We start from the raw sequence: 16,622 nt of genomic DNA on the forward strand, positions 1-16,622 counted from the left end.
CAGCATCTGCTCTGATACCCTGTAGAATAGACCCTTTCAGGGGTCCTCTGTGGTAGGCTCCTGGTCTGTTCCCTGTTTTTTCCCTTTTCTGATGTCTATCCTCTTTGCCTTTCTGAATGGGGATTGAGCATCTTAGCCAGAGTCCTCCTTCTTAATTAGTTTCTTTAGGTGTACAGATTTTAGTAGGTTTATCCTATATTATATATCTAATTTCCACTTATGAGTGAATATATACCCTGTGTGTCTTTGTTTTTGGGATACTTCACTTAGGACGATCTTTTCCAGTTCCCACCATTTATCTGCAAATTTCATGATTTCCTTGTTTTTTATTGCTGAGTAATATATTCCATTGCGAAAATGTACCACAATTTCTGTATTCATTCCTCAGTTGAGGGGCATCTGGGTTTTTTCCAGCTGCTGGCTATTATATATAAAACTGCTACAAACATGGTTGAGCAAATGTCCTTGTGTACTTGAGCATCTTTTGGATATATGCCTAGGAGTGGTATAGCTGGATCTTGAGGAAGCACTATTCCTAATTGTCTGAGAAAGTGCCAGATTGATTTACAAAGTTGTTGTACAAGTTTACATTCACCAGCAATAGAGGAGGAGGGTTCCCCTTTCTCCAAAACCTCTCCAGCATGTGTTGTCACTTGAGTTTTTGATCTTATCCATTCTGATGGGTGTAAGGTGAAATCTTAGGGTCGTTTTGATTTGCATTTCCCTGATGACCAAGGATTTTGAGCATTTCTTTAAGTGTTTCTCTGCCATTTGATATTCCTCTATTGAGAACTCTCTGTTTAGCTCTATACCCCATTTTTAAATTGTATTAACTGATTTGTTGCTGTTTAACTTCTTGAGTTCTTTATATATTCTGGATATTAGACCTCTGTCAGATATTGTTGGTGAAGATCCTTTCCCAATCTGTAGGCTGTCATTTTGTTCTGACAACAGTGTCCTTTGCTTTACAGAAGCTTTTCATTTTCATGAGGTCCCGTTTATTGATTGTTGCTCTTAGAGCCTGTGCTGTTGGTATTCTGTTCAGGAATATAACTTCAGGAAGTTGTCTCTGGTGTCAATGAGTTCAAGGTTTTTCCCCACTTTTTCTTCTAACAGTTTTAGTGTGTCTGGTTTTATATCGAGGTCTTTGATTCACTTGGACTTTAGTTTTGTGCAGGGTGATAAGTATGGATCTATTTGCATTTTTCTACATGTAGACATCCAGTTAGACCAGCATCATTTGTTGAAGATGCTATCTTTTTTCCATTGAATGGGTTTGGCATCTTTGTCAAAAATCGGGTGTCCACAGCTGTAGTCTATGGCAGTTCAGTATCCAAGTGGGTTCCATTGTAATAGGAACAGGGACTGTCTCTGACATGAACTGATTGGCCTGCTCTTTTAACTACCTCCTCCTGAGGGGGAAGAAACATTACCAGGCCACAGAAGAAGACAAAGTGATGAGACCTAACTGACTAGGATCAGAAGGAAGGAAAAGAAGTCCTCCCCTATCAGTGGACTTGGGGAGGGGCATGCATGCAGAGGGTGGAGGAAGGGAGGGATTGGGACGGGAGAAGGGAGGGAACCACAGGGGGGATACAAAGTGAATAAAGTGTAATTAATAAAGAATTAAAATAAAAAAATTACGGAACCTTTACTCATTTCAAAACAAGTGCAAGGAAGTTAGCATTCTGAACACTGCACAGTTGCTACAGTTCTACACAACACCATCAAAACACCTGGGAAAATGATGTGATTGAAGTTGCTGGGAAGTATAGATTCAAATAAACATTGTAAAAGTACTTTTTAGAAAAAAAATTGGGTGTCCATAAGTTTGTGGGTTTATTTCAGGGTCTTCTATTAGGTTCCATTGATCCACCATTCTGTTTTTATGCCAGTACCATGCAGTTTTTATTACTGTTGCTCTATAGTACAGCTTGAGAAGAAGGATGATCTTTTATTGGACAGGATTGTTTTAACATTCTGGATTTCTTGTTATTCCATATGAACTTGAGAATTTTTCTTTCAAGATCTGTAAAGAATTGTGTTGGTAATTTGATGGGAATTGCATTGAATCTGTAGATTGCTTTTGATAAGATGGTCATTTTTACTATGTTAATCCTGCCAAGCCATGAGTATGGGAGATCTTTCCATTTTCTGATATCTTCTTCTAATTCTTTCTTCAGAGACTGGAAATTTTTTTCAAACAAGTGTTTGAAAAAAAGGGTCACACCAAGGTACTTTATGTCCTTTGTGACTTTTGTGAAGGGTGTTGTTTTCCTAATTTCTTTCTCAGCCCTTTTGTCTTTTGTATACAGAAGGACTACTGATTTTTTGAGTTAATTTTGTATCCAGCCACTTTGCTGAAGGTGTTTATCAGCTGTAGGTGTTCCCTGGCAGAATTTTTGGGGTCACTCAGGTATACTATCATATCATCTGCAAATAGTGATACTTTTATTTCTTCTTTTCCAATTTTTATCCCCTTGAATGCCTTTAGGAACTTTTTTTTTTTAACTTTGGTTCTTGTATTTCTTCTACAAGTCACGCTTGGTTCCTCCTCTCTCCTTCTCCTCCACCTGACAGTTCTCTCCTTCCCTTTGTTTTCATCCTCTTCCTTCTCCTCCCTTTCCTTATGCTCCTCCTCCCTCTACTCCTCCTCCTCTACCTCCTTTTTGTCCTCCTCCTCTTTTTTTTCTTTTTAAAATCTCTAAAGATTTCCCTGGTCTGGGGAGATGACTCATTAATAAAGTGCTTGCATGCCCTGAATTTAGATTCCCAGCACTCACATAAAATCTAGATACAGTGGTATGACTTTTAACCCCAGCACTGACAGGGGTGGGGGTAGGGTAAAAGGTAGGATAGGAGTAGGGGCTGCGGCAGAGGCAGAGACAAAGTCATTCCTACCAGACCAGCCATAATAGGAAAAAGGGTGAACTGCAGTTTCATTGAGAAATTCTCACTCAAAATATCTACGTGAGTAAGGTGGAAAAGTGATTCTGGACATTGCTATGTCCTCTGCACGAAAGCACACAACAGCTGTACTAACTTTAAATACTGATTGCCCTTTTGCTTGTGTATTTAATTTCTGACTTGGCTGGAGGAATTCAGTAAATTCCCTATCTCCTGCAACGTGGAGTTTTGGGTGTTACTCTGCCAAGTAGCTATTTGCTATTTGGGATGGTCCTCATCTGACTTTCTTGAGCTGCCTCTTTTTTTTTTTTCTCAATTAAGCTTCCCTGCTCCATTGAGGATTATGCCTGGCAGTTAGACTCAGTTAAGGATTGATCATCTGTCCTTTGCCACAATCCCATAGGGTATACTCTGCCTAGTAGCCTGATCCAGGGAGAAGTTTCTTTTAACCTCTGAGCCATCTCTCCAGACCAGGGAGAAGTTTCTAAAGCAGGTCTCTGAGCTTGTTTTGACCCTAGCAGGACTCTTGCCAGCCATCCTGATTTTTTTTTAGCTCTCTGGAAACCATCTGGTCCATTGGTTGTTTATCTTGTTTCTTTCAGTTTTCAGATACTTCACATGGTTTAGTCTTTTACTGTGTCAGTTTCACTGGGGTACTCCATGTGGGGTGAGCCAGTGGGCCGAAAGTTGATTACTTTTATTTAAGTATTTGATAGATTCAAGAGGAAAATGTACATATAAAAACATTTAAATTGTTTCTTATATGTACTGATGGTTTTTACCATATCTGGTACTCTTGAATTCTTCTTAAAAAGTCCAAGTTTCAGTCTAGAATCATTTTCTTCCTGCCTGAACACTTTACACTCTTAGTTCTCTCGCTCCTCAGGTGAGCATCTGTAGCGGGTTCCATTTGGCCTTTCTTCAAAGACATGCTCTCTCTTTCCTCCCTCCCTTTCCCCCCTCACCTTTGCCCAGACAGCCTAGGATATATCAGCTCTAAGGTGCTGTAAGCAATGTGTGCTGCAGCTTTCTGAAAATATGAACTGGAGCCTGGTGATTAATTCCTCAGTATCTGTACTGAGGCTCTGTCCACTGGTCTCATCATTGGCCAAAAGAATGGCACTGAAGTCTCTAAATGCAAATGTGTCTGCTGCCTTTTCAAATCTTTCTGGTTTTGCTTTGAGGATTTTGGTGCTCTGAGTCTTAGACACATACTTAAAAATGTACTGCCTTCTTCGTGTATTGATCTTTTAACCTCTCACAAAACACTAACTTCAAATTTTTTTTTATGTTACTTACAAACTTGACAACAAAGCGGACTATTCTTAAACTACATCATGCAAGTCTCATCACTTTCCCCCCAGTTCTGGGTAAGGACGCCTTCTGGACAGAGCCAAACACCTACCTGAGAGGATGGACAGAGTAGTCGACTTTCCTGCGCCATTCTGCCCTAGGAGAATAGTGATCTGTCCCTGATATAAGTTCAAAGACAAGTCCTGGAGGGCTATCTTGATGGAGTTATTCTCTCGGAACACCTGTCAGAGGGAAGCCCGCAAATGTTAAACTCTGTAGCCTTCACAATCAGTCTGGAAGAATGGGTACTCACAGCAGCTCTTCAGAGATGAAATAAGACCACGCAGTAATCTTACGGCGAAATAGAGTGTAATACGGAGAAATGGCAAAGAGGGGGAAAACCTATTTGAAGCTACAACATGAGTTTTATACTTTCACAGTAGGCACGCAGTCTTTCCCCGAACAATCTCACCCGTTCCTCCTTTGTTTCAGTTACCACCCTGAAGCTGGCAGTGCCACATTCTTCTTCAGTCAGTCTTTATTTGGGGAACACAGGAAATTGCTCATCGGACAAAAGCGCTGTGCAAGGATAAGGATTTGAGTTCTAATCCCTAGAATCCACAGAAATTCTAGGCACATCCATAATCCCAGTGCTCCAACAGGGAATACTGGAGGCAGAAACGGGAATTTTTAGAAGCTGGTGGGCCATCTTGTCTGGCATGTACAGTCAAAAACAACAGAGACCCTGTCTCAAAGAAGGTGAGAAAGAGGGCTGACACCCATGGTTGTCTTTTGGTTTTGACATGTGAGTTGTGGCATGTGACTGTATTCACGTGAGTAGGCATGCACACACATGTCATAAATATGGAGACACATATGTGTGCTCATGTGCACATGTGTGTGCATGTACACATAGAGAGAAGGAGAGGAGAGAGACAGACATAATACACACACACAGACCTTGAAGAAAAGCCAACTGGAACCACCATGGATGCTCACCTGAAATACCTTTCGTGTAGATGATCAGTGTTTCTGTCTAGGGCGCAAAAAGCTAGAAAGAGCATCACTTTCAATCTAGCAACACGTAGAGGCTAAATAAGTTCCCAAACCATAATTTCTCTTGAAATTCCTCCACAGAGCGAAACGGCCTGAAGACTGAGGAGTGACAGAGACCCTCAGGAAAGATGGTGCAAATGTGTAGTAAATGTGATTGGCATCCAAACTTTTAAGGAGACTTTAGTTACTTTTTTAAAACAACAGTTGAGTCATAAAGCATTTAAGAAATATAGAACATAACCATATAGCCTGGGCTTCAATCCCTGACATGCAGATTTAAAGCAGGCATTCCTCCCGATACATCTTTTTGATGATAAGTTAAGGTAGCACTCTGTGTGACCGAAACCAGAATCCTGTTTCAAGTTTCACCAAATGGCAGGAGGGGTCTCTTCCCAACCATTCTCCCTAGACATAGGTTCCAGGCTTAAAAAAAAAAAAGTTTTTTGAGAACTTGTGTCCAGACTAGAGCTCTTGATTTCCCAAAGCCTTGGTTAAAAAGTCATGGATCAGTTAACCAACCAAACCAACCCTGGGTTGTCCTGTGGCCTCTCAGACGTTCATCGGTTGGTCCATCAGTACCCCCCTTTTCTCCCAGCTGATTATAAAGTGTCTCCAGTATCAATTCCGAAATGTAGGTGGTCATGTAGAGCCAAGCTGGGAGACAGAGCTGACCATCACCTGCCTCCACTTCAAGCAGCCACTGATACAAGATGTCCCGAAGAAACGCACCTAATCTGGACTGAGGTATTTCTCTTCAACAGAGCGGACTGTTGGGCAGGGCAGCCGGTGTCCACAGTGGCCAGGTTTGTTTCTAGAGAGGCTTCCTTGAACAATCTGATATATTTATTCTCTGCATTCCATCTTTAAATTGCTATATCACTATCAGTTTTTCACTCACACTAGAATGAAAATTCCTTGTGAGTATGGACTTTTTTTTTCTGAGTGTGTGTGTGTTTGTTTGTTTTATTTTTACTGCTGATTCCCTAGGAACAAGAATGAACTAATGAAAAAAAAAAAGAATGGATAAATGAACAGGATAGAAGACCCTTAGTTCTTCTGAACATTGTCATGATCCTGGATAAGCAAGTGTTGGAGAAGTGTGGAGAATGGGGAAGGGCTCTATGTATGCATTAGGGGAAATTTTTAGAGGCAAAGGTGGGAAAAACAAACAAACAAACAAACAAAACCAAGAAAGAAAGAAAGAAAGAAAGAAAGAAAGAAAGAAAGAAAGAAAGAAAGAAAAAGAAAAAAAGACAAAAAAAGAAAGAAAAAAGAAAATGTGGGAGAATCGGGTAAGTGCAGCTGGAGAAATGATCATAGCCTGTGTGTTCCTTGAGTAATCTGCTTCTAGCTTTAACCACGTTACAGGTTACTAATATTCACAAGAAAGATTTGGCAAGAGCTTTGGAGCTCTGAGGGAGTCTAGGGAAAAACTGAATTTTGTACCTAGGTTATAAAAACAAAGTAGAGACTTTGTGTAATACGAAGCTTGGAAAGGTCTATAAGAGAATACACATTCTCTACTCTCTGGAGTATCCTCAGGATATAGAGTTGGGGCTCAGATCTCGAGCTTATGCCAACCCTTGAGAGAGAAGGAAATGCCGGCAAACAAATGAATCACCTGAGCTGCACACTTACAGAAAATCCAGCAAAACTGATAGATCCGAGGGTCACTTCCATCCTCCTGCAATAACTACCCAGGCAAAAGAGATCACAAGTAGATGAATGGAAAACTTCAGAGAAAGGAAATTAATGTTTACTCATTCAAGTTACAAAGCTCCATTAGATACTACACTTTCAAATGGCAGCACTTCCAGTTAGACAAGCACTATTTGTTGAAGAAGCTACCTTTTTTTCCATTGTATGGGTTTGGCTTCTTTGTCAAAAATCAGGTGCCCATAAGTGTGTGGGTTTATTTCTGGGTCTTTGATTTGATTTGACTGATCCACCAGTCTGTTTCTATGCCAGTACCATGAAGATATTTTTATTACTGTTGCTCTATAGTATAGCTTGAGATCAGGGATGGAGATACCCCCAGAAGAACTTTTATTATACAGATTTTTTTTTAGCTATTTTGTTTTTTGTTTGTTTGTTTGTTTTCCCATATGAAGTTGAGAATTGTTCTTTCAAGGTCTGTAAAGAATTGTGTTGATATTTTGATGGGAATTACATTGAATCTGTAGATTGCTTTTGGTAGGATGGCCATTTTTACTATGTTAATCCTACTAACCCATGAGCATGGGAAATCTTTTCATCTTCTGCTTTCTTCTTCAAGTTCTTTCTTCAGGGACTTGAATTTTTTTTTTATACAAGTCTTTCACTAGCTTGGGTGGAGTTACATCAAGATACAATATGGTGTTTTTTGTGTATGTAGGGCTATTGTGAAGGGTATTGCTTCCCTAATTTCTTTCTCAACCCATTTGTCTTTAGTATACAGGAGAGCTACTGATTTTTTTTAGTTAGTTTTGTATCCAGACACATTGCTGAAGGTGTTTATCAGCTGTAGGAGTTCCCTAGTAGAATTTTTGGGATCACTCATGTATACTATTATATCATCTGCAAATAGTGATACTTTGACTTTTTCCTTTCTGATTTGCATTACCTTGAGCTCCTTTAGTTGCCTTATTGTTCTAGCTTGGACTTCAAGATGTAAATAGCACCATATTTATCACTTTGCACAAAGTTAAAGTCCAACTGGATCAAACATAAAACCAGACACACTAAATCTATTAGAAGAAAAAGTGGGGAAGAACTTTGATCTCATTGGCACAGGAGACAACATCCTGAACAGAACAACAGCCCAGGCTCAGGGATTAACAATGAATAAATGGGACCTCATGAAACTGAAAAGCTTCTGTAAAGCAAGGGACACTGTCAACAGAAGAAAACGACAGCCTACAGACTGGGTAAAGATCTTCACCAAACCTACATCCAACACAGGGCTAATATCTAGAATATATAAAGAACTCAAAAAATTAAACACCAACAAACCAAAGAATCCAATTAAAAAATGGGGTGCAGAGCTAAACAGAATTCTTAACAGAAGAATATCAAATGGTGGGGAAACACTTAAAGAAATGCTCAACATTCTTAGTCATCAGGGAAATGCAAATCAAAATGAATCAGATCTTATGCTTATCAGAATGGCTAAGATCAAAACTCAAGTGAAAACACATGCTGGAGAGGATGTGGAGAAAGGGGAACGCTCTTTCATTGCTGGTGGGAGTGCAAACTTATACAACCACTTTGGAAATCAATCTGGCACTTACTCAGAAAATTGGGAATAGCACTACCTCAAGACCCTATACCACTCCTGGGCATATACCCGAAAGATGCTCCACTATACAACAAGGACATTTGCTCCACTATGTTCATAGCAGCTTTATTTGTAATAGCCACAATCTGGAAACAACCTAGATGTCCCTCAATCGACAAATAGATACAGAAATTGTGGTACATTTACACAATGGAATACTACTCAACTATTAAAAACAAAGACATCATAAAATTTGCAAGCAAATGGATAGATCTGAAAAAGATCATCCTGAGTGAGGTAACAGAAAAACATTCATTGTACATACTCACTTAGAAGCAGATATTAACCATGTAATATAGGATAAACATACTAAAATCTACAGACCTATCTAAGCTAAACAACAAGGAGGACCCTAGGGAGGATGCTTAATTCTTATTCAGAAGGCAAATAGGATAGAAACAGGAAGTGGTGGAAGTGAGAGAACAGGATAGGAGCCTACCATAGATGTCTTCTGAAGGACTCTACCTGGAAGGGGGTTGAACCAGATGCAGAGACTCACAGCCAAACTTTGGTCAGAGTGCAGGGGGTCTTATGGAAGAAGAGGGGGAGATAATGACCCAGAGGGGAGAGGAGCTCCAGAAGGAGACCTGGAGCAAAAGCAAAAAAATCTGCATCCATGGAGGTCAGCAGAGACTGATACACCAGCCAAAGGCCATGTATGGAGAGAATGTAGGCCCTCTGCTTAGATGTAGACCATATGCAGCTCATGTGGGTTCCCTAGTCAGGGAAGCAGGGGCTGTCTCTGACATGAACTCAGTTCCCTGCTCTTTGATCACTTCCTCCTGGTGGGGCGACCTTGCCAGTGCACAGAGTAAGAGGATGCAGAGTAAGGCAGTCCTGATTGAGACTTCTTAGGCTAGGTTCAGATAGTAGGGGAGGAGAATTCCCCCTTTCAGTGGACCAGGGGAGGGGAGGGAGCAAAGAGGGAAGGAGAGGAGGACCGGGAAAAGATGAGGGAGGGGACTACCATCAAGACATAAAGTGAATAAATGCCGGAGACCGAGAGGGAGATGCTGGAGGCTGACCGCTCCAGTAAAATTCCTATGACTCGAACTCCCCTGTTCCTGTCCTTGGGTAATTGTCTAACAAATGGCCTTCAAGATAAATTGTCTCCTTGGAGAGAGACAGGTTGGAACTTCCCGAGAGAAACTGTAAGATGTTCCTTTTCCAGGCCTGCTGAGGCTGACTCCCCCCGCCCTGCTTGCTTGCTTCCTGATAAGACTGCCTTAAAAAGAAGTAGCTTTCTTTCAATAAACGAGACCTTGACAAGACTTTGGTCAACTTGGTCCCTCTCGAGCCCCACCCAATAACTAGTCCCTCTGGCAGGACAAATAAATTGTAAATAAATGAATAAATAAATAAATAAATATAAATAAATAAAATGGCAGCATGTATAGACTACATGGCCAGGTAATAGGGATCTGATAATCTTTGTAGAATGATCTAGTATTTATTAAGTACTGTGCAGATATCATTTTTATCTTTCTTCAGAGAAGTGAATGCAATGGTATGACCTCTTATCAGCATAAGTAAATAAAAACTTTTGAATATTTGGGTATTTCTCATACTGAACATTTACCGTGAACCCCTCTTTAGGAAGCAGGGGAGGAGGTTATAAAAGAATACCTTGTGCAGGTGTCTGATCTGGATGGTGGGCCTCAAATCAGTTGGTTCGGCTTCAAAATATTTGCTTTCAATTGTCTTCTGAGGTTGGGTAATTTCAGGGTTTTCTAGACGTGTTTCTCCAAACCAGTAAGAGTGCTAATAAGGGAATACAAAAGATGTAACTGGTGGCATGGAAAAAGAGCACACTAGAAAACACCTTAATCTGACAGGGTTTGTACTGAGATGGCCTTCATATAATTCTCGAGATCAGATTTTGGAGCAAGATACCTATAATTTGAATTCCAAAGGCTTAGAACATACTATTATACTAAGATCATAAATATTTTAGAGGGATGCCATACCCGGGCTTCCCACGTCCTCCTCTAGGATCTGGCCTGTGGACTCTCCGTGTCTTCTTCCAGTGTCTAGCCTGGTTAGTACCCGCTGCAAGCAGACTCCCATTTTTCTGTAACCCTCCAGACCTATTGCAGAATCCACAGCAAGTGTCCAGTCCTTGTCTGGCCACCCACACCTGTGCAGCATGGGACCTCAAGACCCTCATAGGGCCCCACATTGCATACCACTGCCTAGCAGAAGCATGGTATTGCCAACTACAGATAATTTCTGCGATTGTATGACGTTTGGAATTCTGGGAACTTTTCAGAGAGTAGATAAATGCAAGAGCCACAATGGGCTGTGGGGGTGGTTGTTGGTCATTCAGGGAGATTGGCTGCATTTTGTTAGTAGCTGTGATCAAAGAAGGAACAAAAGGGAAGGAATTAGATTTGGGTATTTTCCTAGTTCCTTTCCCCCCTCTACCTTGTTTCTCTTCTGTCTAGTGTTACAAGGTCAAACCAGGGAGATAAAGGGTGGGGAAAAGAAGGACCCACAAAGTAGCAAAGTAGCCGGCTCCACCTATGTACCCCGACACTTTGGCTTGGAGCAGAAAACACAACCTATGTACCAGGACCATCCCCTCTGTCCACCTGACTTTATTCTACCCCAGACATTCCCAACCTTTAGTCTCAACCAACCTTCACGTCCTCCCTTCTTCCTCACTTGTTTTGTCCATAACAAATTCAGGACTAAAAGGAAAGTCTTGCAAGTATAACGAGTCAGGCAGAAGACAGAAGAACATCAGGTCTCAAAGACAAAATAGAGGACCAGGACTAAGTAAGCAAGGAACAAGTAATTTAAAAAATGTCTATGAAAGGAAAACATGTGGGGACTATGGGATACCATGAAGAGACCAAACCTTCAAATTACAGTAATAAATGAAAGAGAAGAATTTCATGTTAATGGCATAAACCGGATCCTTAACAGGATCATAGAGGAAAACTTTCCCAGACTAAGGAGGGACACCCATACAGACATACAAGAAGCACACAGAACATTAAATAAACAAGAAAGGAAATTTCCCATGGCATATCAGAGTTAAAACACTTAAGTATATAAAACAAAGAAAGAATATTAAAAGTTTCAAGAGAAAAATATTTTAGTCACATATAAAGGAATATCTACCAATATAACAGTTGATTTCTCAATGGAAACTTTGAAAGCCAGAATCCATCCCAAGTCCTAAAAGACTATGTCAGCCAACATAAAATAATGCACAGAGCAAAACTACCCGCCATGTTTGAAGGAGAAAGAAAATATTTCCACAACCTAAGCAGCCTGAAAAAAATTCAAACCTAACAAACCAAAACTAAGGAAGATGCAGGAAGCAATATTTTGAGCTAAAGAGAAAAATGAGCATAGCAGAGAGACTGTGTAATGACATAGGATACCATAATTATTAAAACATGAAGGACCTTTGAGAATAGAAACAAAACTAAAAATCAACAACACAATGACTAAAATTAACACTCACATTTCAGTAATAACTTTAAATATCGATGGCCTCAATTTTCCAATCAAAAACTCACAGACTCACTGAATGGATCAAGAACAAAATCCAGCTATCTGGTGCCTACAAGAAACATAACTTAGTCTTAAAGATAGTCTTAAAACTACTTTAGAGTTGTGGATGGGCAAAAGTAACCCAATGAAAGAGGACCAGAAAACAGGCAGGTATCACTATCTTAATATCTGAAAATATATATAAACATTAAAATAGAACTAATCAGAAGAGATTTTTAAAAGGACACTGCATTCTAATAAAGGGAAAAGGTAACCAAGAAGACATTACTGTCTAACATATTTGCACTAAATTCAGTGTGCTAAATTTCATTTAAAAAACTATTATTGAATTTAAAGACACATATTAACATCAATGAGTACTAGGCAACTTTAATATTTCACTTTCTCCAATATGCAGGCCATCTGGAGAAAAACAAACAGAGAAACATCATGAATTAATTGACACTATACATCAAATGGACTTAACAGATTCTACAGTTATTTTATTCAAATACCAAAGAATTCACATTCTCCTCTGCAACACATGGAAACTTAAAAAAAAAAAAGACAATATCCTGCAACACAAAACAAATCTTTACAAATTCAAACATTGAAATTGCTTCTTGTATACTATCTGACCACAATCCAATAAAGCTTAAAATTGACAGCAAAATCCTCTAGTAAATACACAAACTCATAGACCTTAGTCAACTCATTACTAAATGATAAATGGTCAAAAGAGAAAAAAAAACAGAAATAAAAACTTCCTGTAATTAAATTAAAATGAAGATCAACAGAATGAGGAACAGCAAATGTTGGGATGATGCAAAAGGAAAAGGGAACCCTCATTTCCTGTTGGTGCAATTGCCAACTGCTGTAGCCAGTATTGAAATCAGTATGGAGAATTCTCAAAAAGCTAAAAAATAAGTCTTCAACATGATCCAGAGATTCCACTCCTTGGCATACACTCAACATTCTAATCTGAAAGGACTTGCTCAGCCATGTTCATTGCTGTTCTATTCATAATAGGTAAGAAATGAAAACAACCCAAATGACCTACAGCTGATTAATGGATAAGGAAAATGTGATGCATGCACACAATAGAATACTATCCAGCAGTAACTAAAACTAAAATCATGAACTTTGGAGACAAACGGGTAGACTTTAGAAAAGATCATACTGAGTGAGGTAACCCAGACCCAAAAGTCCCATGTTATCTCTTATTGGGCTCCTAGTCTCAAATTTCAGATGTTAGGAAAGTAAAATGGAAATGTTGCCAGCATGGGCGGGGGGAGGGTTTGAGGAGCAAGAGAGAAGAAAATAGTAGGGTACAAATGATCTGATCAGGGAAATTTGGTACGAAGGGAAAAGAGGTTATTACAGAAAAAGGTGGGAGGAGCATAAAGCTGAATAACATATACAGTGATTTTACAGTGGAAAGGATGGGCACTTTATGGAAGGGGAGGGGAGGACATACAGAAGAAGGAGGGAGTTGGGTTAAATAATAATGAGGTTTTCTGAAAGATTCATGGATATACTATTAATTATCAAAATCCTATAATGCTTATAACTGCATGCTTAAATATATGTATATAGTTTTAGTAAACTTTTCTCATATCGGTTCTTTTTCCAAGAGTGAAAGAACACCGATGAAAAACAAAAACAAAAAGAGCCCAATACCAGACATGAGAAGCTGTCTTTTGAGTTGTTAGCCAGAACTTTCCAAGAGATTCCCAAAACACACAGCCTTTTGCTGTTACCCTTGGTTACTTCCCAGAGGCAGAAGGTAAATAACTATTGTTAAAGAAACCACGTGCTTCAGAAACAGGGCCAGAGTCCTCTGAGCTGGAACTGACCTGTCTGCCTCCTCTCTGATGACTAGCTTTCATGGTACCAGAATGTACCATGCAAGCTTCCAGAGGACGGAGGCAACCAGCAGTTCTGCCCAGCCTATAAACCAAATCAATGACATGATAATTCTAAGAGTGTAACAGTGGCATACATACCTCGGTGGTAACCAATAGCTCTCTTAGACTTATGGCTGTCTCAAGAAGAAGGAAACCATGTCTGGTTCTGGGAACCTAGTTGACTACTCAATATTAGTAAAGTCATAGTTATTGGAGGAGAATCTACAGTCACTACTTTATTAAGCCAGCACAATTGCTAACAACAAACTGTAAACGTTCGTTTCTAAACACACAGATAAGTGTAGTCTTCACCCTCATCGAAGAAACTTCCTTCTCTTTGCAACAAGTGGAGACTATAACAAAGAAGTACAACTAATCAAAAATGCAGAGTTGTGGTGGTAGAGCCCAGTCACAATGGATACATCTACAAAACACTCCTGCACCCAAGCCTCAGGGAGCATTGTGGAAGAGGGCCTAAAAAGATTCTAGGAGGATCAGAAAACTTTCCATGAGATCATATTTCCTAGTAGTATCAGAAGCTACACTCATGGAGTCTCACCAACGTGACTGCCCAAATGTGAGCTGAACAAGGTACATGCTCATGAGTCCTCAACCTTACACAGAAACCATAGGCAACAGAGGCAAGTTGGGAGACATCTGGCCTTTCCCAGGGAAAGCACACCAATTGGTTGTCCAGTTTTAAGTGGTCAGTCCTGAAAACTTACACATGGGTAGCATTACATGTCCAGAACCGGCTATACTTAGGAATATATGTTTATATACATACACATACACATGTACACAGGCAATAACATTTAGCTTTAAATAAGAGGTCATGGATTTGAAAGAGAACAGGAAGTGGTACATAGGAGAGTGTGCAAACAGGAAAGGGGAGAGAGAAGAGTAATTCAAATTGTAATCTCAAAAATTCAAAAACCTTGTCCCCTCCAGAGTAAACGTCTGAGAGGGATAAAGGGAAATGACTGCAAACTGACATCCTAGAGAAAGTCCTATATCACTATCAGATCTTCTCCGAGTGACATATAGGCCAAAAGTTTTCAACTATTTCCTATGGCACTGACTGTAAAAAGCTAGACAGACGAAGTCGCTGAGGATCCAGACATGATTTAACAACTCTGTGTTAATCTCCAGAGTTGTAATGTTGCTGACTTCTTTAAGAATGAATAGTACTTCTAAAATACAGTCCTGCAGATGCTGTGAATTTATTACTCACAATTTATGCCACTTAAGAGCTGGTTAGTTTCCAGCTCTTACCCACGGATTATGTTTCCTCATCTATAATTTTATAGGTATCTGCGATAATAATTTAGGATCCCAGGATCTTACCTACATCATCTATGTATGCATGAAGGCTCAGACTGTATTAGGAAAACAGCAGTGAATTAGTATGGAAGGAACATAGATAAGAACGGTCCTCTCATCTGCTCTATAAACTCATTAATAGATAGTATAAAACTGACTAGTGATTTTCTTTTGTTTTAGAACAAATTCACAAGGATCTATCTATGAATAACAGGCACCAAGACTCACCATCATGAAAAAGTTCCATGGCTTGGGCATACCATACTCTCCTGGAAAGACAGCTTCTATGTACCAGGCCACAAGGGCATATAGGAAAGCATCAATTAAAAGCATTTCAAGCACGTTGGCAAATAAAAAGCTGTCCATATTCGTTGATGAGAATATGTTACTCCATTTCATTCCAGTTTCTAAGACAAAGGATGAGACATTCAATTAGGCACCAGAGGGACTAAAATGGTTCTTCATCTGCATCATAACTGAATCCAAGAGGATATATGAGTAAGTAATCGTGAAACTGCCTCTCACTGTACCCAAACAGAGAAACAACTGGAAATGAATGGGAAAGAAATGAACTACACAAAATTTGGGAAAACAGAACTTAATAAAAATAAGCAGAGTTGTGGATCAGGATGATGATTCCCCCCCCTCACCTCTATGCATGCTAAAAATCTCCCTGGGATGCACAATTTTGGAAAAACATAATCACTGAAGTGTAAGGGATAAAGTCCTGCACCAGCAGAAACAGGAAGGAACCCCTCTGGATTCCCAGGAAATGTTTGGGAAGATTGTGGAGTCACTCATATACTAATATGTTGCTATAAAGTAGAAGGAAATTTTGGAAGACAGTTTAGCAATCAAAATTAAATTAAGAAGGTAATCAAGAAGGAGGACCCTGAGTAAGATGATCAGTCCTCATTCAGAAAGGCAAACAAGATGGACATTGGAAGAGGGAGAAAACAGGGACCTAAATGGAGCCTACCACAGAGGGCCTCTGAAAGACTCTAGCCAGCAGGGTATCAGAGCAGAGGCTGAGACTCAGCCAAACTTTGGGCAGAGTACAGGGAATCTTATGAAAGAAGGGGGAAATAGAAAGACCTGGAGGGGACAGGAGCTCCACAGGAGAGAGAGAGAGAAAAAAAATCTGGGCACAGGGATATTTTCTGAGACTGATACTCCAACCAAGGACCATTCATGGAGATAACCTAGAACCCATGCACAGATGTAGCCCATGGCAACTCAGTATCCAAGTGGGTTTCCTAATAAGGGGAACAGGGACTGTCTCTGGCATAAACTCAGTGGCCTGATTTTGATCACCT

At 39.9% G+C, this 16,622-nt stretch overlaps 1 protein-coding gene across 1 annotated transcript in view; it reads right to left on the reverse strand.

Moving 5' to 3' along the window:
* LOC110547865 (phospholipid-transporting ATPase ABCA3-like) overlaps positions 1-16,622 on the reverse strand; it is a 91,062-nt gene that overhangs the window by 53,270 nt on the left and 21,170 nt on the right. Inside the window, exons 9-11 of the mRNA XM_021635694.2 lie at positions 15,535-15,713; positions 10,199-10,333; positions 4,313-4,442 (exon numbers count right to left, since the gene is read on the reverse strand). Coding sequence (XP_021491369.1) covers positions 4,313-4,442; positions 10,199-10,333; positions 15,535-15,713 — 444 coding nt within the window. The remainder of the gene's footprint in view (positions 1-4,312; positions 4,443-10,198; positions 10,334-15,534; positions 15,714-16,622) is intronic.

This window comes from Meriones unguiculatus, chromosome 14 (genome assembly GCF_030254825.1).
Source record: "Meriones unguiculatus strain TT.TT164.6M chromosome 14, Bangor_MerUng_6.1, whole genome shotgun sequence".
Lineage (NCBI taxonomy): Eukaryota > Metazoa > Chordata > Mammalia > Rodentia > Muridae > Meriones > Meriones unguiculatus.